General features: G+C 38.7%; 1 protein-coding gene across 2 annotated transcripts in view; it reads left to right on the top strand.

The window, feature by feature from the left end:
* The window catches only part of cntn5 (contactin 5), a 137,870-nt gene that overhangs the window by 77,150 nt on the left and 35,560 nt on the right, over window positions 1-25,160 (top strand). For both annotated transcript variants that reach the window (XM_028574571.1, XM_028574570.1), the window contains exons 8-13: window positions 3,109-3,312; window positions 9,064-9,166; window positions 14,881-15,062; window positions 21,755-21,891; window positions 22,047-22,176; window positions 24,908-25,052. In XM_028574571.1, coding sequence (XP_028430372.1) covers window positions 3,109-3,312; window positions 9,064-9,166; window positions 14,881-15,062; window positions 21,755-21,891; window positions 22,047-22,176; window positions 24,908-25,052 — 901 coding nt within the window. The remainder of the gene's footprint in view (window positions 1-3,108; window positions 3,313-9,063; window positions 9,167-14,880; window positions 15,063-21,754; window positions 21,892-22,046; window positions 22,177-24,907; window positions 25,053-25,160) is intronic.

Here is a 25,160-nt window from a genome sequence, read left to right as displayed (position 1 = left end):
TGTGTGAGCGCACCTTTGACCAGAATGTCCAAATTTCCAGTGAAGGGAGAAGAAAAGTAGGAAATAAGTCCGATGGTGTTGTTCCCCTGATGTTCACAAGCTCTTCACTAGCGAATGAGATCTGGGTACCATCGCAAGAAACAGAGTTAAAACACAAAACAATGTGCACCAACACACCGTGTCACCCTTTTGCAGCGCCATCTGTATCAGGTTCATGTGTTTCTATGTCTCATACATTTATATATATTCATATATTTGTTCAACATTGCTGACATTAAATGAAAAATGATCCCCAACAGCTAAAATAATTAAAAAAAAGAAATGCCACAGCCATAAAACGGGCCAGTGTGATGAATGCCTTGGTGAGTCAGACCGTGTCACTATTGAAATTCACATTGTATAGGGGAGTGTTAAACAATGTTTGGGTTAAATTGGTTGGGGGAGGAATCAAAGACATTAAAATGCCACTTAAATCAGATAGGTATCATGAGTGAAAATAATTTGGATTCACTGAGATGTAAAAAGTTTATTATTTTCTATTTCATGGCTTTGAGCGCTTGTCGTCAGTACCGTGTGTCCAGGTAAATAGGGTTTTACTTTAATAAAGCTTAAGTACTTTGAACAAAACTATGGAGCTCTGGTGTCTTTGATGGTTCTAATTCTCTGTAGCAAAACACATCTTGATTCTATATTCTATATATTAGTCTCTATTTTATAGAGACTAACATAGATAAAAAAAACTAGACAGTTGGTCTAGTTTGTGTTGTAGCTAACAATCTGGATTCCATCACTGCTTCCCTCTTGCTACAAAACGAACTTAATGCGTCACACATTTTAACCCACCCTAAGTATTAGGAGCAGCGGATCCGGGGAGCGACTTGGTGTCAGTCTCTTGCTCAGGGACACTTTGACATGTGGCCCGGAGGAGCATGGGATCAAACCGCCAGTTTTGTCGTTGAGGTGCGACCGCTCTACCTCCGAGCCACAAGCCACACAAGTAGTCCTTTTAGTATATTACAGTAAGCAAATGATGCTGACTTTGCAAATGCATCTGTTGACAACATCTCAGCAGATGCATTTGATTCAGTTTTCTACATTATTGCAGCCAAGGACTTTGAGTTCACATCAAGTGTTGAATTGAGTTCAAATCTTTCATCTGAGCATCTTTGAAACAGCAGGAATTTATTATTTACCAAGAGGTCATTGATAGGCTAAAGAAGATATAGACGTCTCACAGACACATTATGCATGCAGCATCAAAGTCCATCAAGAGTTTTGAAATAGTGTTAGGCAATATTGATTAAAAATAATTTGTCCCTGAGTTTGACAGTCAAATCTTTTTTAATATAATGATGAATGTGCTTGTGTAGAACTACGCACGTTACACACAAAGCAAACTGCATAATGCCATTGTCAACTCTATCTTCATCATACTCATAGTCATGCATCCAACCGTTTTATTACCCACGTATTCCTATTCGGGGGCACTTTGCCAACTATTTCTGGCTCTTTTTTTCTTCTCAGCTTTTTTTTTTTCTGCAAACCCACATTTTGTTTTAAGCAACCGTGTAATCTTTCTTTTTTACCAACTTGATTGCTGTCATCAGCATGCGTTGTAAAGAATACTAAATACATATAGCACATCTGTGCTGCCAAGTCTGCCAGGGATCAGGAATTTATATTCTACACTGTCACTCACTGTTATTCATGAATAAAATATAAAAGATTCAACATAGATGCAAATATCTTAATAATCTGTCAAAGATTATTAGCTCTAAAGTCATAGAAAAAGCCTTTTCTGTGCCCTGTCTTTTTTTGGTCAGAATGTTCAATAATACAATACAATAATTAAGAGAAGAGTGCTCGTGTATTTAATGACCCATTACACATACACGCGTGCACACACACACACACACACACAGCCAAGCTCACTGACATCAATCCAGCCTGGAATCTCAGATACCGGTTGGTATCTCCAATTTATTAAAATAACCTTGCTGTCAATAACAGGCTCATTAGGTATAATTGTTTTTTTTTACCTTTAGGTGCCTCTGTATTATTTTACAAGTCTTTGTATATACTTGCAGTCATTTTGCTCTGATGAGCAAGCTGATTCTTTGTGCTGTACAAAGCCCATTACTTCTTTCAATTATTATCCATACGTTTTGAGCAGTGACTAGTACAGTATGTATTCTGCTGAAATGTATATGACGAACCCTATCTATATTTCACAGCATAGCAATAGTCAACAGATCAGATCAGTGAAGTCTTGCTCTTCATGCACAGAGACCGGAAGAACCATTGCGGTGCTTCAGTAATTATTTGCCATGCTTTGCAAAAAAACTTAAATCAGTCAAAATGGAATACTCCATACACTCTTCTGCGTTTGCCAACTGCTATTATTCTACAAGGATTGACTATTTAAATTATTACTGCCCCTTTCCTTACGTTAAATTCTGTTGATTCTTTTAAAAAGCAGCTGAAGACCTTGTTATTCAAACAGGCTTTGAGTTAGACAAGGGTTTTTTGACGGCTGTCTGACTGTTTTCCTTTATATTCTTATGTCTACATAAATAAACTTTACTTATTTATATACTTACTTATTGATAGCGTAAAGGGCGAGACTGAGGCTAGATGTTAAAGACAGACAGTTGCTAGCTAACAAACTAGCCAGCCCCCTCTCTGCAGACCTCAGTTGATCATTTTTCATGTAGAAAATAGGTCTTACAGAGTTTTCTCAGGATCACCAGAGTTATACTGTATGCTTTTTGTGAATGTTTCTGTAATCATTTTTGTTCCACTAAGCGGATGATTGGTCCACCTAGCTTTACCAGAGCTCCCTTAGCCAGCATGTTTCCATGTAGATCCAGGCTGGCCTTCTTGGTTACCGTAGCGACCCGGGTGTCAGAACCACCCACCATACTTCGTCTTTACCCGTTTCCACATCTCATGGCTTGGACAAAGGGTTGAATTTTGGAGAGGCACCAGAGGAATACACTTTCACCATTACTCTATAATGCACATGATTTTGGCAGAGTAACGTATATATACATACAAAAAAAGGTTCTGCTTTTTGCTAATGTTGATGTTCTCCACTTACTTTTGTAGAGATCATCTACAGCTGGGTGTTTAATGAGTTCCCCTCCTTTGTTGCTGAGGACAGTCGGCGCTTCATCTCCCAGGACACGGGAAACCTGTACATCTCAAAGGTGCAACCCTCTGATGTAGGAAGCTACATCTGCCTGGTGAAGAACACGGTGACCAATGCAAGGGTTCTGAGCCCTCCAACACCCCTAACACTGAAAACCGACGGTGAGGCTCTCAGATTTATAGCACCTTTCACAGACGATAGGCCCTGATTTGTATAAATGCCCTAGGCAGACAAATCTAATGGATTTCACTGGATAAACCACACGGAAAATATCCCAGTCCTCTCTCTGTTGACTTGAAAGTGTAACATTTATTTATTTATTTATTTAGATCTATTACAGTGCTTCCTCCCTCTGAACTTGTTTGGCGCCGATGAAAATCTAAAAGCATATTTTATATTCTGCTGCTGCATTTTATTGTATTATAATGCGACTGGATAAAAAAATTTCAGCTCAGATAGGTTAATAAAAGTGGGTCGGTCTTCTGCTTTCCACTGAGCCTCATGTTACTGGAGGGCGTTATGAATTCCATACACACCGTAAATAGATAGTGAGCAATGCTTTAACATTAGTGTGGGGCGTCTTCTTTGCTCACACTGTGCTTTGGTGAAACTGGCCGTCAGGGAAATCATTTTCCAGCATAAAATTAACTGAATCAATGGCCCTTGCTGTGGATGGGATTTCGCTCTTTTATACTAGCCTCTCAGGAGCCATGCTGCGGAGCTGTTTGTTGGATTCAGGTGTGGATTTCACCTACAGGCTTTTTACATCTGACTACACAGAGATACGTCCATCGCTTCACACAGGTGCCTGTCATTGTCAGGGTTTTTATAGAGCCACAGTGAAGCTGGGAAAAGGGCCTCTGTGCCTTGGAACCACATTTGTTCCAAATGTTGCAACACAGGTTTACCTCTTACAGATTACATCCCTTCCAGCAAGATTCCTACTCTCTATTTGCATAACCTTGTATGAAATGGCCCTCAGAGACATACATAATACTTAGCACATAAACCGTGTTAAATTGGTTTGGGTCTCTCATTAAACTGAGATGCATAATACAGTCAGACGGGCACGTGGTCAGTCTGCTATCAGCATTTGAACGTGGTGGTTGGTTAAAGAAACAGACGAATGTTTTCTTGTTGTTTGTTGTTGTTAATCATTTCAATGATGATTGATCAACTTTGCAGCACCCATGATGTCCATCTATAATGTCACTATGACACTTGGGCAGAAGGACAACGTTGTCACCTGCAACACAACATGGTCAAATCAAATCTCCATTATGCAGTCCATTATGCCAAAGAATGCATTGGCATCACTCGCCGCTGCAAATCTCATGATGTTCAGCAGGCTTCTATATTGTGAATTTGGGTCTAAAATGCAGAAAATTGCGTTGGCACACCTCACAGCAGACACCCAAATGTTCCCATGCTGTGTGCACACCTCAGTCATTGGAGTCTGACCAATCAGACACTGCAATCTGTGCCTCAGTAAAAGTGAGTGATTATTACACAGTAGACAGTTCAAGCTGGATCTGTGTGCAGCTCACCACTGTCGGCTCCAACCCTGACTCTCTTAATCAAAACAAGCATCTGGGCTCCATTATACCCTGCTGGAAGCCATTGATCGTCAATTCGCAATCCACCTTGAGCAGAGTGGGGCTAAGCACTGAACTCTGCACTAATGCACTGTTTTAAACGGATATACAGTTCTCCTCAGAAACACAATCCCTTTGATGTATCTGATTAGTGTAAATAGAAGCAACTGCATAATATAACTGAATAGCACTATGAAATGGCACTGAATCAGAACACATGTAGCAATACTACAGCTAAATGAAATTACTGTAAATAAAACATTCTGAAATATTTGTCTGTTATGCATCAGTTATGATAACTTTCTTTTGATTAAAGGAACATAAGCCTCAGAGAGTTTTGATGCAGTGACACACCACAGTGTGCAGATGAATGGTATGGCTTTCCTCCGTGGCCACACTGCACGGTTAGTTAGCTAGCTAGCCACTAAGGACAAGTTGAGGCAACAAGCCAATCACACTACAGTAGTACTAGCCAATCACAGTAGGCGGAACAGTTCTTAGGAGGAAAAAAATAATGCCTTTCCGATGTACAGCCAATCACAAGTGCTACGTCATCTCTAGTCTCGCTTTGCCAGACCCTCCTCCAAAGCATGCTGTAGGAGGGTCTGGCTACTCCACATAGATGGGAGGAAAATGTGCTCTGGTTTAATGGCCGATCTGGCAAGCCGAGCAAATCTGGTACCTACACTGGCTGCAGAGATGTCTCTCGGGCAAGCGAAAGAGAAAGAAGATGGCAGTGCTGTGACTGAGAGAAATAACATGTTATTTTCTGCTTGTTTCACAGCAGATACACTCTAAAGCAAAGTAGCAAATCTATGTTGTTGCACAGGGGCATGACCACAGCTAGCCCCCAGCCAGCAACTACAGCAACCCTAACCCAGCCAGCTCATCCTAGCACCGGGTGCTAACAACGCTAACAGCAATAACAGAAAGTTTGCTGATCTGTCGGGGAACAGACCATCAGACCCCAGGTGCTGGTGTCTGTGTCACAACGTTTAACCGAAGGTCTCCGGGCAGCCTAGGAGCTGCTGCCTGCAAGTCCATGTTTCGATTGACAGACTCCTAGCGGCAGAACATTACATACTGTACGTTTAGGTAGTTTATTATAAACGTATTCCAATGGCGATTGTCAAAGATAACAAAGTAATTTAATACATGGTATAACACTAAACAGTACCTAGATCTAAAGATCTGTTTACAGCAGTAGGTCTGTGAATTATCCATCTATAACTAAACCTCTTCAATTACAGTGATGTGAATATATCCAACATTGATGTTGCCAACAAGGTACAGATTGGGCTTTTAACCATTGTTTTTAGATACAGATAAGTGGTAAAGCTTCCAGTTGGGCTGCATTACTGATGGTGTTATTTTTGTCATAAGACATTTTCTCTCTCCACGCCAACAGTGATATCAGTGAAACATAATGTTTGCAGGCGCATGTTATCTCCATATGGGCATGTTTTCTATACTACACTATAAATTGTTATTGAACCCCATAGGCCCATAGCCATATTGGATGTCAGCATGAGTATTTACAAACCCACGTCTTTAGTGGTGTAGTCAAAACAACTGATTGTCTTTTGCCCTGAATACACAACTGATATCAAGAAAGCACTAGTTTGCAGTCTATACATACACCACAGTTATGGTAAAGAACAGCATAATTAAGAATCTCTGTCAGCAGTAAAAGGACTGGTCTCTTCAATGCTTTTGAAAGTTACAATTTCAAAAAGTATTTTGAATGCATTGTGTTTCCCTATTTACTACCTTAACCCCAAGGAGCAATGTTTTTGTTCTTTTTAATCGAATCATCAAAAATCAGTAATCAAAGTCACATTATCAGAAATCGTCTGGTATATTACAACATTTTGTGCAATGTTAATCATGCTCCTTTACTTGTATAAAACATAGTTGCATTGCTATTCCAGTATAGATGGAGGATCAATCAATACCTGTAGGGCAACTTCCTCAATGATTAAAAGTAAGAGGGAGTTGTTAGTAAACTACTATAATTGCACTATTGCATGGGGAAATCAGATTATTTTACTATTGTTCTATTTTTTTAACAAAGTTGCAAAAGTTATCTTGCGTTAGTTCTTCTGAGAGGCACTAATGAAAACGCCTGTGTATTACTGGATCAGAGAGCTAAAAGAAATGCTTACTAGATTGGAGTCTTAGTAAGTTTTAGTTTAGGCATTTTATTTTGAAATTGGTTTGCAAAGCATAACAGTTAAAATGACATTTTCATGTGATTAATAAATGAAACTGAAACTATAAAAAGGGCTGTTAATGTTTTAGCACACCAAGCCAAGACATTATTTCTTTCAATTCTATCAGGTCCAGCCACTGAGACTGAATATGATATTGAATATACTATGACATGAGGCAATGAAATATTGAAAATTCATTATATGTGAAGGGCTGCTTTGGAGCTATAAATGTTGAGAATGAGATTGAAATTGAAAAGTTCTGTGGAACAAATATCATAAAACTCCTTTTCCATACATAGTGGGCCACAATTCAATAACCCCACTCCTTCTTTGCAGCATTCATTTTATCACATAAAAAGTGTCAGGTACACATAGGAGGTGTAATTATGGCTTCGCAAATGTCATGCCGGTCATTTGTCTTACTGGTCATGTGTGTTACAGTGCACGTGGCGTAGCACTGCATGTGTTTTGTCGTGAATTCAGGAAGGTGCTGGGGTTAGCGGTGTGTTCATCAGTGGTGCTCACATGAAAGGATTGTGTGTACATTTAACATTCTTCTGTAAAGAGCAAAATGCTCATGTAATATTCATATTGCAAACTCCCATTTAATAAGACCGACAATAGTAATTAGATTCCAGATGAAGGTGTTTTCCTTTGTTACACCAAATTTGCTCAATGCCATCTGACGTATCATTCTGGCAAATGGATATAAATGGCCGCCTCGACATACAGATGAATAAACAAAGAAAACCCCTGGCTATGACTTAGAGCAGAGGTGTTAGTCATTGTGGCACTTAGCAAGACCGATAACACGTTATCACTTGTGTCCTTCACCAGGTGTTTGGGAATTATAGAGCGGCTTACTAATTCCTGAGGACAATACACTACTTTACCCCGTTCTCACTGGAGAATATGTGTTAGTACATCATTTTAATGGTTTTTTTCTGTGATGTACCATGGCTCTGCCATTTCTCATTCAGTAGACTTTGTGGTTGTGCATAGATTGCAATATGCTACTGTACCTATACAGACTTACTATTACACTACATAAAAATAATAATAGGGCTGTCAAAATGAACGCAATGATTGTCTATATTCACGACCTTCCACTTCCGGGATTGCCGCCGGAAATTCCGCCGGATGTCCTCCTTGTCGGCTGGATGGCTGTTACCTAACGCTTTCTTTGTGTTGTAATTTTAATCTCCGGTGGATTTATAAGGACTATGGTTAACTGCTCCTCAGATCTCTGCAGGGTAAATCCAGACAGCTAGCTAGACTACCTGTCCAATCTGAGTTTTAGATTAACGCACAAGCGTTCTGTGATTTGGGCCTCGGGCAGCTCCGTCATTTTTTTAATCAGGAAGTGATGCAGCAGTAACGCTTTTGCCCATAGACTTATATGGCGATATATACGTCTGTAAATCAGTAGATACATTTTTTAGAGTGTCACAACCCCCGTGAATTGACTCATTTCACCATCAGAATTTGATCCATGCCCTCATATAACATCGGGAATAAATGGGAGCTCCGCCTCGAACGCTGTATTCATATATCTCTATCTATACATTTGTCTGCTCCATGTTAATGAGAGATACAAAATGTCTGATTATTTGCGAGTTAACTATGGACAATCATGCAATTAATTGTGATTAAACAATTGACAGCTCTAATAATAAACAGTTTATCCTGTATATGCTTTATTCCAATATGCTACTCTATCTAATTGTCCCGTTGCTCTGTATTTGATCTAAACCACTATCACTAACCCTAAGATGGATAGTTGAAAGATATGCAAGATGGTATGCATAATGTGCACTCTAACACTTGTATACTGCATCATTTATTGTGCCAAATGTAAACAATACATTTCAAAGAAATGAAAAGCCTTTACATCAGGCAATTTGGATTCTTCTTTTTGTTCTTCTTTAGTTGCTTACATACTCATAAAACAGGTACCTGGGCAATAGGAAGTGAGCCTCCCTATTATTTTTAAATCACTATGCCCAGTCTCTGTGTAGCACATATGATGGGAAATGGGGGTAAGTAGGGGTTTCAATCAGCTTGGTTCTAATGTCTGCAATTCCTCTTTCTTAACCTTTTCCAGGTGTCATGGGTGAATATGAGCCCAAAATTGAAGTGCATTTCCCTACTTCTGTTCTGGCTGCCAAAGGAGTCACTGTCAGGCTGGAGTGCTTTGCTCTGGGGAAGTAAGTAAACAAGGACATATTGCACCAATATACAGTAGGTAGTTGTTTGTTATTACGTCATATTAATCACCAGAAACAGTAAACTACATTCTATCACTGCTCTGTTGCTAAGAGATCCTTCAGATAAGACTCCTTGTGTTTTTCTCTCCTCTTTAAATTACATTATTCCATTACCTGAAAGGGAACCAGGCATATCTTGTCTTCAGGCGGGATGTTAAGTGAGTGAAGAGAAGTGCAGCACCGTAGCTCGGCTGTTAGATGGCATGTTAGTGCATGGAGTGGGGGGGGGGGGGTGAATAGGGAATTCAGCCCTAGGGACCTATGTGTTGTCATAATTGAGAGTCCTAATGTAGCTGTGTTTCCTGGCTGCTTTCAGAGTCTGATGAATGTAGAAAGTCAAGGTTATATCTATGGAAACAATGAAGTTGGTAATAGTTGTCTGCCAGGAGGGAAAACACACTTTTGACCACAGAGACTTCAATCCAAACCACTTACCACAGTTACTAAAGTTAGCATTGCTGGCTGTAGAGTTTACAAAACCATTGTCTTTTTAAATCACTAAACTCATCTTTGTTTGATTCAAATTATTTTCATTAAAAATAAATGCAAACCATGTACAACCTGTTCTTCTCCAAAGCAAGGTTGAGGGGGTGTTTGACATTACAAGAAATCATTTTCATTGTGCAACATAATTATCATCCCCACTCCATTTTGTTTGTAATTATTCAGCATGAATTATTCATTGCTGACTCCTATCTTAAGTGCAAACAGTCTCTAATCTACAGATGACTAAGAACCTCATCATTGTTGTCCTTGATTTCAATTAATTATCCACACATTATAGTAAGTCGTTTCCTAAATATATAGACACTGCCTTATAATCTCACACCCCTTACTTTTTCATATCAAGCTGAGCAGGAGTTGTTGGATGCTTGTAAGAACAGCCAAACGGCGCGAATCCCTGCTCTGTGCTTCCCTCAATGAAGTCAGTTTGAGTCAGACAGTGATGCCAGTGACCTACGCTTTTACATAGAGATGAATGATTTATCAATGCACACTATTAGGAAATGCCAGTCTTTATATAGCACTGAAAATGAAGTTAAAATGGGTTTTGTTCTCCTGTTGATCAATATTTATGATGGCACCAGGAGCTAAGACAGGGCAGGAAAGCTCTTTGTGTGTGAACGCCAAAGCTCCTTGATATGATTGTCGGTTGTGATATTTACCAGCGACAGCACTTTGTAGGCCACAGTCAAGAGCAAAGAGAACAACGAGGCAGTGAAGACGAAAAAGAGAACAAGACCTTGTAATGTCGTATTTTATAGTAATGTCTGCGAGACTGATTATTAATTACGGATTTGTAACTTGTATGTTTGTGTATTCGGATTATCTGTTTCCATCCATTGTTTAGTATTGTGGAGCGTCACTGTGCTGCTGATGTTTCAATTGCTTCATATACATGAAAAGATAAATATAACCAAGCACAACTTTGGCTGTAGAGGGGCCTCATTAGCACTTTCCTAATAGGCTTATCACATCTTTTGTGTGAACAGGACTTATATTCAAACAAATGATGTGTGGCCTAACAAGGCTCAATAGGCATCTACATTAGAGCTGTTAATAGACGTACTGTAGATCAAAGTTAGAAATAAGTAAATAAAGTCAAAATTAAGCCCATTTTTTAAAGAAATACGCCACCGTTTATTGAAATAGGGTTATTCACCATCTCCTCTATATTTATATAGGTGGCGCCTGACTAAGACAATGCATGCACTGAGAAAAAAATGCGTTTGCCCACCTATATAAATATAGAGGAGACGGTGAATAACCCAATTTCAACAAACGGTGTCGTATTCCTTTAAGCAGTCAAAGTTGGAAACCAAATATAGTGCTAATTTCACAACAAAATATGCCACTGTTCATTGTCATCATCTGAACTATTAGTTTACTGTTTTTTTCTGGCTTCTAGCTTTCAGTCAATGGATGGAAATCCATAGCAAAAAAAATTCCATAAGAGATTCATGTTTGCTTCTGTTACACAAACCGCCTTTACTTAAATAATACTAAAATATAGTTAGTTATTTAAAGTAATATATGGTGTTCTCACATACATTTTGGTTCTGCATCTTAATTGTCAGTTGATGTAAAACCAGTATCATTCCGCGAGTGTGTTTTATTTAAATAAAAGATTATCAGGATAGTGCCCGTGAATTATTATAGCCATCTATAGATGATGATATGCTAACTATAGATTGTTACACAACACAAATTCAGTTTAATACTCTATACAGTCTGATTTAGAAGAAACTCTGGGAAGTGCAGTGATGTTAGTTGCATTCATTTCAAGGGATGTTGGAGTATGTAGTTCAAAAGGTCTTGCACATTTGATGGGTTACACATTATCCCACTCATTTCCACTCAAAATATAATATGTGACATGTGGTGGATGATTTCATCCAAATTGCCTTAGAGTAGTGGATATACTTTTAGTTTCAGTGACCCCAGAGGGAATCAAACTCTTGAAACCCTTGCAGTTATTCCTCATTGAGTTATACAGGACCACATTGTCAGCAGCAACGTGAAGTGCCTCTTAATGACACACATATTATACTCTTGGTACTATGGATAATGTTTTTGAAAGACTTTTTTTTTTGCTCAAATCTTATAGGTATAATGTGGCTTTGGGCAGATGCTAGATTCTACCTAAGGGGCTTTCACATCTGTAATTAGAATCATTTGACCTAGGGCAAAGAAATATTAATTGTAGCATTGTTCAGCCATTTCAGTTCCTTTTCATACCACACTGTTTGCTCTGGTCTGAATCAGTTGATGAGTTAATGAAATTAACCAAAATGAAGCAACACAAGTCATGGACAACATTCACATTATTGGCCACACCAAATTTCTATGAGGCTCTGCACCTCTTTACGACTCCAAGATTATCTGCAAGTTGCCATGGGGCTATGTTGCTAAAGTGTAATCTTGTCCTCATCCCATAATGCACGGCACAGCTGGTTTATTCCAAAAATGTGCAGTTCTTCCCGCAATTGGGTCTGTTCTAGGTTGGATAACGCTCTCACCATAAACCAACCGCTCCAGAGTTGGTTTAAAGCATACAGAAACCAACTCATTAAGTAGGTCTCGATACGCTTGTTTGGTCCGCTTTTGGTGCGCATCAGAGTGTGATTGCTGCATTCACACCTGCCCAAATGAACCGCACCATAGGGAAAAACAAACTACTATACTGTAGTGCGAATCAACCAAACTAAATGAGGCAGGTGTGAAACCCCCTAAGAATAGTGTAGGGACCAAACATTGAGAGGTTAGCAAATGAGCTACTGGAAATGGAAATGGAATCATATCTAGATCTTAATGATCTGCAGCAAACCAATTTTCAACCTTTATTATAGAACAAGTCGAGATGAGGGCACAGCAATTGTGTGGAATGCTAATTGAGATGTAATCTACAAAGCTTGCCTATGGGCACATTCTTAAATTGAAAACTGTAACACCCTACATAAACTCCAGTGTGTAACTCATTTACGATGTTAGTGTATGAAATGCTTAGTTTGTACACTTTGATCAATTTGAAATGACCTCAGCTTCAGAGTTCAGGAGTTAATAGCAACATTTTTATACAGAAAAAGTGGTGGGGCAGAGTTTCTCCTTTCTAAACTAAGTGAGCCTACAGTTACCCCCAGTCCCCTGCCTGCCCCAAGTCAGGTGCTCATTATTAAGCCTCCAAAGAGAAATCCAGCCTTGGAGTCGGGAAGATTCACCCCTTCTGTTCCAGCCCCTCAAGGTGTCTATAGATATGTTCGGTTCTCTAGCTAAATTCTCCATCAATAACATAAAAGATAGGGCTTCATAACAACTGCATGCCATATTCATGAGTACTGATTCAATCTCTGTCTGTTGTTAGCATTTGTTTATGTTGTTCTTGGGGGCATTGGAATGAAAATGCCAAATGCTAACAAATGGATCCACATTAGACCACAGATATTTTATTTTACCTCAGGCAACTGAGTTTTGCCCCTAGTAACCATACGGTATGGGACGATGTTTGTTGTTGATTCACCACACTATGAAAATGGATAGCTGTCTGAACTGCAGATGGGAAGATACTAGTGATCACAGTGAGTTATGATAGTTTTCTACATTATGTGACTGGATTAATGTATGGCTAATTGAAATAGGTGAATTTTGCTTTGGAATGTATGTTATCGAAATATAAATTAAAGTGACAATATTGTGACTACCCTGTCACATATGTTACATGTGCTACTATGATTTAAACTTTAGATCAAGACATTATTTGTTTAGGGAAAACTTAGAAATGTGGGGCTCCAATAACTGAAGTGTGTTTGAAACTACGGCCTATTATTCTGTATGTTGCTTCACGGTCTCAGTGATGTGAGGAAACCTAAATGCATGCTGCAAGGTATTGAGTTATCTATTCAAAAAAAGCAAAAGCAAAAAAAACAAAAACAATAAAAATGTGTGACACAAAACTTGTGTCCAAAATGAAAGAAACTCTTTATAAAGAAATGCTTTTTGTTTAATACAAAACATGCTCTGAATCCTAATTTGAGTCAGTTGCCGCCAAGAGCGCTTCAATGTCCTCGTGAATTTAGAATTTAGAACAGATAAAAAAAGCTCAGGGATGTAACATTTCCATCTTGGCTGAATGATTGATGGGTTCACTGGAGGTTTGTATGGTGTCACATTTCCATCTTTCAGACACCTGTCAAATCTAGTTATCATACCAGAGCACTACTGATACTGGCCGCATAGTCAGACATTCTCTCTCCCTGCATGTGCAAGTCATCTATCATACGGATCTATAGGGCAATCCATAAATAAACAGGGATGGATGACATTGCTTGAAGACTAATCATAAAACTCGCTGTGGCTGTTAATACCCTGATTTGAATGTTGTCCCCGTCCCTCTGAAAGCCGGGCTCTAATGTGTGGGTTGTTTGGTACGGTAAATATATCATGAGTGGTCAAAAGGTCAGCCATTCACATGACGAGCAGAGCCAACATTAAATACTCATCATGGTGTGTCAATACCTAATTACAAATGAAGGACTTCGGGTGTCTGCAGCTCAATATCTGTTACAGTAAGATGTTATCATTTTAAAATCTCTCATTGTTGGGCAAATAAATCATTTTTTTTCATTATTGAATAATCTGATGATATTTTTTTCAATTAATCATGTAGTCAAGAAAGGAATGTGAAAATACCCACAACAATTTCCAGAAGCCTACTGGGTTGTATTCAGATTAGTAAAGTTTTTTTCTCAAAAGAATTCAAGTAACTTAATAAATAAATAAATTGATAGAGCACGAGGAATGAGTTGAACCTATAACCTGACATGCTATATATGAAAGAGACTTAAAATTATATTCTCCCACAGATGCAGACTAGAGAATCTATCAGGGTATCTTTTTAAAATTGATTCAAGATAAAGGTACATGAAAAAATCTGTAGTAATTTTAATTATTATTACAAGATGAGGTCTTGTTAGATTACAGATTCATCATGAGTACATTTATCTTCCTTAATGAGAATGTTCTTCTTTTAAAGAAAAAATATTATTAATAGTGAATTGCATCATTGCAGCTCACATCCTATACTGTGTGTAAATACTGCTTGCTCTTTTGTAACACTGTACTGTTGAGTATATAATTCCACTCTTCCCTCCTCACAGTCCAGTGCCAACAATCACATGGAGGAAGATAAATGGCAACATCCCCAAAAAAGCAAGACTTCGGAAGTCCCAGGCTGTGCTGGAAATGCCCAACATTCAACTGGAGGACTCGGGAACTTACGAATGCAAAGCTGAAAATCCAAGAGGAGGCACTGCTTTCAAAGGACACCTACAGGTCTACAGTGAGTCCGAGCATGCTCTTATTCTGTGTATTTGTTAATCTTTTCCATTGTTCAGCGATCAAACATTATATAGGAGTACAAGTGTTGATGCGTAGCATTCCAGGGGGTCTGTTTCACTTAAAATCTGAATTTATAAATCCAGGATAACCGATAAAGCGAGGCTTGACCTAGTTTTATCTGTGCAGCCTGGCTAGTTGCGTTTCAGAAGGCCAAGTCAGGCTGAGGAGGAGCGACTAGGTCGAGCCAGGCTGAAGTAATTTGGATAGATGCGCGTTCACGGCTTTCCTTAACAGACCGCAAGGTCGATAACAGATTTACTGATGCTAAAATGGAGAATACGCATTGTACATACTTTACACAGAGTGAGCAGCAGCATCTTGTGGAAGGATGATAACACACTATTTGTAAAAAAGAAACACGGCCGCTGTAATGAAACGGCGAGAGAAGGCATGGCAGACGAACGCGGAACAAATAAATGTAGCCTAAAAATATACACGCTGCTCTGGATTGAAACCGTCATAATCATACCATTCAAGGATTAGGCTACTGATCATTTGCACATATTAACCGTTGCACTCTTTGCCTTAAAACTAAGCAGAAGATAATGTTACTCAGGAAATTTACCATGAATGAATACCATCAATTTTCTACAATGTTAGAATATGATGCGTAAATATCTCTCTCACTCTGTTCCTCCCTCTCTCTCATGGGCTAAAATATACATTTCCTAAGTCATATTAACTTCCACTGCTCGCTGTTAATGCAAAGTGTACAACTGTTAATTTTTGCAAATGACAAGTGACTCATTGAATGCTTTCAGTTAAGAGCAGTAGTTCGTAAATGTATAGGCTAATTTTAGACTATCATTCAGTCGGTCCGGTTCTCGTGTTTTTTTTTAAATTTTATTTATTTTATAGAGGACGAGTTTCCTTCTTTACATATTATATGCTTTGCTCCCTCGTACATAGAAAAGACAGACACTGAAGAAATTGGAATCTAAAATCTAGAAACTATGAAGATAATTAAGTGATAAATATAATGCACATTGTAAACATGACTGTAACAGAGTGTATTCATCAGTTATTTCCCCCCAGCAAAATATAAGGTCAAAAACCATTGAGGTTGTCACATGAATGCAAAGTAGTCAATATATCGTTATTGCTTCAGTGAACTAAGACTGCAATTTGGGAGGATTGTACAATTAGGATATGTAATAAAATTGTACAATCCTCCAAAATTATAGACGTTAAAGAATACAAAATAACGATCAACTAAAATAATTTAAGGTGCTTTGATCCACTATAGAAACACACCTATACAGCACTTTATATATTGCCCTTAGTAACAGACTTCATTTAAAACACATTTGGCAACTTTATCAGCCTTTTCTAATTATCTCAACAACTGCAGTAATATATTCATCAAACTTCTAACAACAATATGAACAGCAGTCTTCATACAGCAATATAACAGTAGCAATGACTGTCACATGAATAATTATAAAGAAAATAATGGTTACAACTTTAAATAACAGTACTTAAATAAACAGCATTATGCACCTGTTGTATTTTAATGCAGGCTGATAACAATAAGATAAAACCACTGCTGAGTGAACAGAAAAGGCAACAGGATTACTATTGTTAACTCCAAGTCTTCCAGAAGTCCGCTGTTCCCAGCAGCAGCAGCCATAAGCCCCGCCCACCTATACACAATGTAATTGGCCTGACCAAAATTTGTTTTTTGCAGCTTGAAAGTCAATGGAGAGTGCCTAGACCCCCCCCTGGCTGCCAAATAAATTTGCTGCCACTAGGGGGAGTCTAGATTTCTAGGCTATGAATGTTGAATATCGCAATAACAATTTAATGTACAGCCCCAATTCCAGGAATATTGGTCTGGACATAGAGGTCTTACCAACACTTCACCGTTTTGAAGTATTTTTCATAATGCAATCTTTGCTAGTTACAATATTCTCAATTTTAGTCCTAATCCCTGTGAATTTTCCTAACAGTCCAAGGACTCATTGTACACACATGGTGTATATGTTCATCACCTCAACAAATGAGCTGTTGATTTTAGTATGATTCTCTTAAACCAGACGTGTTTTGTTCCAAAATGTTCAGAACTATGTCTGCAAGTTGTTTTTAATAGACTATTGTGGCTGTTCTTTGTCTTTTTTTCAAAGATTTGTCATTAATCTTTTTTTTCTCTAGTGTTACATCGATCCACGTCTTTTTTGCAAAAACAAGTTAAATGAACATTTTGGAATTGTCTGTTTAAATTAGGTAACACATTAATTTGAAGTTATTGGGAATATCAATAATTAGGACCAAATTTTCTTGATTGATCTACTTTCACATTGTATTGTTCTCAGTATACATCTAATGCAAGTTTACACTATAATTATTTATTCAACTACCTCTAAACGTATCAAGTAAAACATTGAGTTTTGTATGAACTGAGATAGATAGACTTCAGATATTAGACCTCACTTAAAGAACAATTTCTAGTTTATAACCACAGAGAGGAACTAGTAAGAGGGCTGAATTACTACCTTTGCCCATTATAGACAGACTTATCTATGAGGTTGTGTGTCCTCCATTCCTCTCTGCCTGTGCCGTGTGCAGAGCACCAAGATAATGGACTGCCTCAGCCTTGGTAGGACACATTTCCAAGGCCATGCACTTCTTGGCAACCTCCATTCTGTTGACATCACAAGGAGAATAGGAAGCTAATTTGTAGCAGCCTCACGCTAAATGTAATTTACACAGGTCAGCTGGAAGTTTGAACTCGCATTGTGAGGGAAACCTTCCTGACCATAATCATTCTATCAAACCACACACAAAAAGGTATTCTACCGAAGGTGCCATACAAAAAGAATAGCACAGAACGTGCTTGGCATGTGACTGTAGGAGAAGCAGCTCAGTGGCAGGGTTTCCTCCTCTCTGCACACACTGTACAAGTAATACACCACTGTACAATGTACACCATTGGGTCTTGAAAGGTGTGTTATACACTAATCAGGATAAAAAATGATTTTTGTAATTGTTATAGTTAAAAGAAAACAAAGATAAAGCAAAAATATATCAGAAATCTATGTGGAAGCTTTGTCTAAATGAAAAGAAATCACATCAGTAGTGGTGTCAGAGCCAGTATTCCTTCTGGGCTATATAACTATATGCAGTATAAGAAAGAAACACACATACAGCCTATACAGTGCTCAGATCTTGAGTTGAGACAGATTCTTTGCAGAATGTGGAGTTGGACAGGAAGTGTCGATGTAGCCTTGGAAACACAAGCAAGTAGGCTAAAGAGAAAAAAGAAAAGAAGAAAAGCTCCATGGTTAAGGGCCCCCTAGGAATGGCAGTTGCCTAGTGTGCATATGCCATGGGCCAGCTGTGCAATTCAGGGAGAAAAAATAACGTGTTACAAAAAAACATAAATGTGATCCACACTTGCAACCCCCCAACAGTGAAAATTTCCACGGCATTTTCTGTGATATGCCAAAGAATATTCATAATTTAATCAAACTTACTGAATGGGTTGCTCTCTCAAAAGTATTTGTTTGGTTGGTGGGTGCTGTATACTTCATCCAGGTCTCAGAAACAGTACACCATTTTAAACCTTCCCCCTCCTTCCTTTGATGTCTGCCGGTGAGCCAGCACCTCATTAGAAAAGGTGTGCATGTTCCTTCAGTTCTCCGGGGTTAAAGAGCATAACAGAGGAGAGGATGTCATATTAATGGATACAATGAGATTTATAAAGTATCTCTGTTAGTGCAGTGCAAAGGTACAGGACCAATGAAAGTCATTGTTTCTGGGGTTGATTTCAAGGAGGTTTATGTAAAGTTACAAGCATCAAAATACTGTAAAGAAGAATGAAAACCAAATGTGCGATATAAAAAGGCAGCACCAGGGGTTGATGCATACTGTAGACCAGGGGTCGGCAACCTTATTGAGAGTTATTGATCATGGTGATCATCAAATCATGGTTGAAATGCTGAAGCACTCTCTCATCCACATGCCAAATTACAACGTTCACAGTTGCGCGACCTGTTATTTAGGGTAGTTTGATTGACTCGTATCTCTGACTGGGAACGATACGAAGAGGATTGCCAATGGCCGCTGGGGCAGAAGAACTAACGCTAGTCTTGTTACTGTAAGTAGGCTACAATAAAACCAACGCAAACACAGCTCTACTCTGCAAATAGCAATTTTTTACAAACAAGCTAAAACAAAAGCTGTTGGTTTGTAGTCTAACTGTTTATCTTAGTTTGCCGGGAATCATGAAATTTGGACACATTTTTAACTGCTGGCTAAACGAACCATCCTCTCCGCTGGAATGGTAAATCTATGGATATATTAAGACCAAAACAGATGCATGTGGCTACTTAATATGCACGTGAATGACGCAATCGTTATGTTCGCGTTCTTCATTCTTGATGATGATGCTGGTTGTATTATTTTGCAACAGCATTGTTTCATTGCAAATGAGGCATACAGGACCTGCCTATCAGTCCATTCATCATTAAAGCTGGGCTTTTCCACATCAACTTTTCGCTTCAGCCTCTTTGACAGTGACATTTTTACCTGACAACAGCCGTTTCTTTCTGCAAGCATTTTCCACCAATCAGGACGCTGCATACTACAACCATGTTTCCGTTGATCATAATAATAATATACAATAATAATAATTACAATGTCCTGATTATGGGAAATAAATGTTATCACATGTTGCTATGGAATAAAATGACAGATTCCCTGGATATGCAATTTTGATGTGATGTCATAATTAAACTTAATGTTGACATGGCACACTAATAAACAAGAAATTTTGAAAAGGGCACTTCATATCAAAAAGGTTGCCGACCCCCCTATAAGTGAAACCAAAACATCTAAATCGCCCCCTGGTGGCTGGCTGCAGTATAGGTCATATAGGCCCCCCTCCATATTAGCGGATGTATGAAAAAGGATTAGGGCCACATATGTATTTGACTTCTGAGTTTAAAGTCAGAATTGTGACATTAAAGTTAGAATTCTGAGAATAAAGTCAGAATTCTGACTTTAAACCCAGAACTCAAATACATTTTTCACATTTGCTCTAAACCTTTTCCGTAAGGATGGGACATAGGCCAAACTAAAATATCTGAGTACACATCTATACATTTTTCCCAAAGATAGTTTCTGTCATTTTAGGTAGTTCGTACCTCACTGATGTTTTTTCAATTGTTCATTTTTCTTCTAAGTTTGGTTTTTATTAGTTGTTTGATGCTATTAAAACATGCTAAAAACGTCATGATTGACAGCTGTGACTGACTCGCAATTGGTCGTGGGTGTATGGGCGGGACTTCAATACCGCAACTCCATTGCCCGATCACTACTGTGCAGACTCCTTCTCCAACATTACAAGATGGCCATGCCCATATCCGTAATACTTTGGCTATACTTTTGTACAGTGGGAAGAAGTGGAGATGTGGCAGCACACAAAAGAGGCACAAAAAAGTAGTGATGGCCAAATGAAGCTTTGTGAACCGTTTTCTCTTTTTTTTAATCCCACTAGATGGGGCTCTCCTTCAACAAAGGGTTGAAAACACACTGAATTGCCGTTCCTTTTACCTTTTTCTTTGAACAGAGAGCGCCATCTAGTGAGCTCAGAAAATAAAGACAATGGTTCACAAAGCTTCATCACTACAAAAAAGGGTTTAAACACAGTGCCAAAGTTTATTTTTGAATTTTCTTCATAAAAACCAATAACACATAGGAAACTCTTTCTTTTTAAGTATGGCTACCATATTTTTGTTCTTTATGGACTATAGCATTTGAGGGATTACAAAAAAGTGCTTTAGTACATTACATCTAGAGGATGGATACTAGAGCTGGGCAATATGGAGAAAATCAAATATCCCCATATTTTTGACCAAATACCTCAATATCGATACTGTGGCGATATTGTAGTGTTGACATTTGGTGCTTTCACTAAACATGCATACAATGAGATTTTTGATAAATAATCATCAGTTATGTTGATATAATAACTAAGTGGGTAAAGGCAAATAATAGAACAGCTAGAACAGTCTGGTGTGTTCAGAAAAGTACATCACTCTACTGTAATGCAGCCTTTAAAACCAGGAAAAGACAACACTTATGTCATATTATGATATTACGATATCCAAAATTTAAGACGATATCCAGCCTCATATATCGATATCAATATAATACCGATATATTGCCCAGCCATAATGGATAACCGAACCGAGCCCGTCAGATGGATGGGCCGGGTTCAGACAGATATTTAGAAATGGTGTTTGGGTTCGGGTCGGGCTCGGTCACATCAGCGCGATAAGGTATTGAACATTTTAAATTAAACAGCTTATTAACGTGCGCTTATTGCCTCATGTGCGCTCATCTGTTGACATTTCCGAATGCCTTCCTACAGTTGCTTAATAAAAGCAACAAAGTGTCATTAGTATGAGAAAAAAATTAGATTTTAACTGTGTTGGGCTCGGGTCGGGCTCGGAAAGAAAAATGCGGCCCAATCCACACTCTAATTACATCCACTGTCTTAAATACAACTTCCTACATTGTGTGTTGATGGTGGGTTTGTGCATGCCTGTTGTGAGGTGGTCATACTTATGCCTTGTGTGTGTTTCGAGGATATATTACTTGTTCTAAATCCTTTTTTTTCCTATCTTCAAGCCCTCCCTCAGTGGGTCAGAATGATTAATGATACTCAGATGGATAGCGGAGAGAAGCTCCAATGGGAGTGCAAGGCCATGGGGAGGCCCCGGCCCACCTATCACTGGCTTCGTAATGGTTTGCCCTTGACATCCCAGGTACCTACCTTACTACACAGCACCCTCTCCTTTTTTTGAGTGTACCACAAAACATCAGAATTATTCCTATGAAATTACACGTCCACTATATGCAGCATTCATTATGTGTCTATATTTCGATATGATGTTACTTAATACTTTTCTTTTTGTTACAGGGTCGAGTTGAAATAGTGAATGGAGAACTGACCATTCACAAAGTGCAGCAGACGGACTCAGGAATGTACCAGTGTGTTGCAGGAAATAAATATGGGACCATCTACAATAATGCTGAACTCAAGATTTTAGGTAGTTACTGTACACCTTTGATTTCTAATATAGATTGCACAACACACGGCATTAAAAGAAATGTGTGTAATTTTTACAAGGCAACTACCGGCCAGGCATATTTCTTGATACTCTGCAAAGAACAGAATGGCAGACTGAGTATTGGCATCTGCATAAAGTACCGGATGATAGGTAAGGGAGATTGAAATGCAAGTGGGGAACGCTGAACTGTGAGATGTGCTGATTGCCAATCAATGGCCCCTGATTTAATCCAGGCAGTGGACAGCATGAATAAAAGAAGGGCCCTTATGGTTATATTCAATGAGGTTGTCTGCACGTATCAAGTTGAGGAGAGTCTGGAACAGTTCTCCGTTATATCCGAGGAGAATGAAAAGCAATGACTTGTAGGTATAGATTTATACTAATGGCAGAAAACACTAGAAGAAAGACATCAATGGTTTCTGCGATGGAGTTTAATGACTCCATTATGCTCTATCATTTGTCATCAAAGCACAGCCTACATCGCAATCCTCATTACTTAGGAAAAACAAAGCTTCACTTTGGGCAGGACCTGCATCAGGTATTTATGAGTATATTATCATTTCATAATCAATTATAATTATCAGTAACTAACACATTGTACAATGACTTCATTATTTTAAGCAATTATTTGCATCCTTTTTTTGTAAATAGCAAAACAGGAGTCACATGCATTTCAAAAATAAATAAAAGGACACTAAAAGCCAAGGATGCTGTGCTCTTCAGACTTGCATGTAAGGCTTCAGGCTAAAAACATAACAGTGGTACTGAAAGGCTGTCCACTGTTCTGTGTTGCACTATTTTCTCCTTGTCATCTTCTATACTGGGATACATCTGGTGACACCCATTCCCCTTTCGTGTTTCCCAGAGGGACAGTTTGATTTAATGCCCTTTTTTGAAGGGGAATCTGTGGCATTTTGAAAATCTTATTGCAAATGGACAAAGTTTTTTCGTCCAAAATCCAAAACTGGTTGTCCCTAACCATCATTTTTAAATCTGGGTGGAACAACCACTTTTAGTTGATTTAAATTCACAGGGTTGTCTGCAAGAGTGAGAAGTTTAGTTAGATTTTAATAAGCTTTATATGAGCTGATGAGGAAGTGCTTTTGCCTTCCTTAGAGTCACAGTCACAATGAAGATGTTTGGAAGCTGGTGATGAATGTTTTCATAACTACACCCCCCAGGCATGTCTTCCAAGTGACCTGTGCTCTGTGGAGCTGTCCACAATCAAACACTATCAGGACAGATTACATGGCTAATAACAGCCTGCAGATGAGCGATCACTGGAGGCTACGCGGGGGCAGCGGCTGCCCTCACGTCTGTGATCTTGTCCCAGATCCAGCTCTTCTGGGACGGTGGCGGGTGAAGCAATAAAACTACTGCTGCCACCAGCTACAGGCGTGCTCTTATTTTGATTAAAACAAATACACACAGCAACTGCTCTGTTTTCTGCTGCTTTTCATGTCTAGAGGGACCGCTGCCACTCAGGCAACTACTCAGCCTCAAAGACACAAGTGTTAGAGGGAGCGGGGTCAGCCTGTAGCTACAGATGGGATTGAATTGTCATTGTGTATCATGTCACCTATAAAGCATCTTTCAGGATTTGACTAATCACAGTTGACAGAGCCTTGCAGCCTGTAGATGGCCTTGATGTGTAATGCAGCTGTATACCAGTACCACATCGTCTTCAGTGCCTGAGGCCTTATTTAGACCATTAGTGCCTAATTCATTCTCTTGAGTGAGCCATGATTGTATTTATTATTCACTCAGGCAGCCTGGTTAAATATGGGTTAAAACAATTTTCATAAAAGCAGTTCAAATCATCCAACCATGTCATCGTTAACATTATGACTATTTATTACTATGACTATTTAGTATTTAGGCTGCACCACACAATGTATATTTATAGAATTGTAGTGGATACTGAATTAGCACAGAATTAAGACAAAGTATGGTACATTATGCATTATATAAAAGCATCTTTAGCCAGTGTTTGTGTAGAAGCATGCTTTGGAATATTTCATGTGGGAAATCTAGTTATTTGTAACAAATTAGCATTCTGATCAAGCAGCGTGGGGTGTCAGTCTAAACCCTCTAGCATTCTTTAAATAATTACTTTGAAATGCCACAGTTGAACACGTGTTACAAGAATTCAATTTATAAATGTATTACATTTGAACAACACATATTTAATTAAAACTATATTAAGAATGTTTTACCACTAGGGGAAAGAAAGACAGACAAGCTAGTCAAGTTGTGCTGAGATGTTTCTTGCGCATTCAGCAGAAACAACAACATGAGAATCCTATTGGTTCCATTCTGTAGGTAGTATACCATTATCTTATTTTAGGCACGGCTACTCACATGTCTGTACAAGGCAGCATTGTTTTTGTTAGTTTGTTTGACGGAGAAAAAATAAAAGGTGAATCATTTTCAGTTTAAGCCCTTTAACTTTATTCATTTGATTTAGTGTTTAATCTAAAGATAGATCAACGATTGTACATATCTTACAAATTAAATACTGGACTTTATGTCTATTTACGTATCTCAACTGATTCAAAAAGGAGTTAACATGCTTGTTTTGACAAAAGCCAGACTTTGGAAATAATAAATCACATGCGATATGAACATTAGTTTGTTGAACAAGATATGACTGCATTATTTTCTTTCTTTATTTTTAAATGTTAAAATGCTGTGTGACTGTCTTCCACAGCGTCGGCTCCTGTCTTTGTCCACAATCCCATACGGGTCATTGCCACACTTGGAAAAGATGTATCACTAGAATGCAAGCCCAGAGCATCGCCCAAACCCCGGGTAACATGGAAGAGCGGAGACAGAAGGATACAGCAAAGTAGAAGGTACAGCTGCAACTCTTTAGGGGCGTCATGAGTCACTCGCAAATAGAAGTGGAATGTGTGTGTGCGTGTGTCTGTGTGCGCGTGCGTGTGTGTGTGTGAGAGAGACAA

This window comes from Perca flavescens, chromosome 3, assembly GCF_004354835.1.
Source record: "Perca flavescens isolate YP-PL-M2 chromosome 3, PFLA_1.0, whole genome shotgun sequence".
Classification (NCBI taxonomy): Eukaryota; Metazoa; Chordata; class Actinopteri; order Perciformes; family Percidae; genus Perca; species Perca flavescens.
Note: the sequence above shows the minus strand (reverse complement) of the source record. Positions and strands in the feature narration are given on the sequence as shown.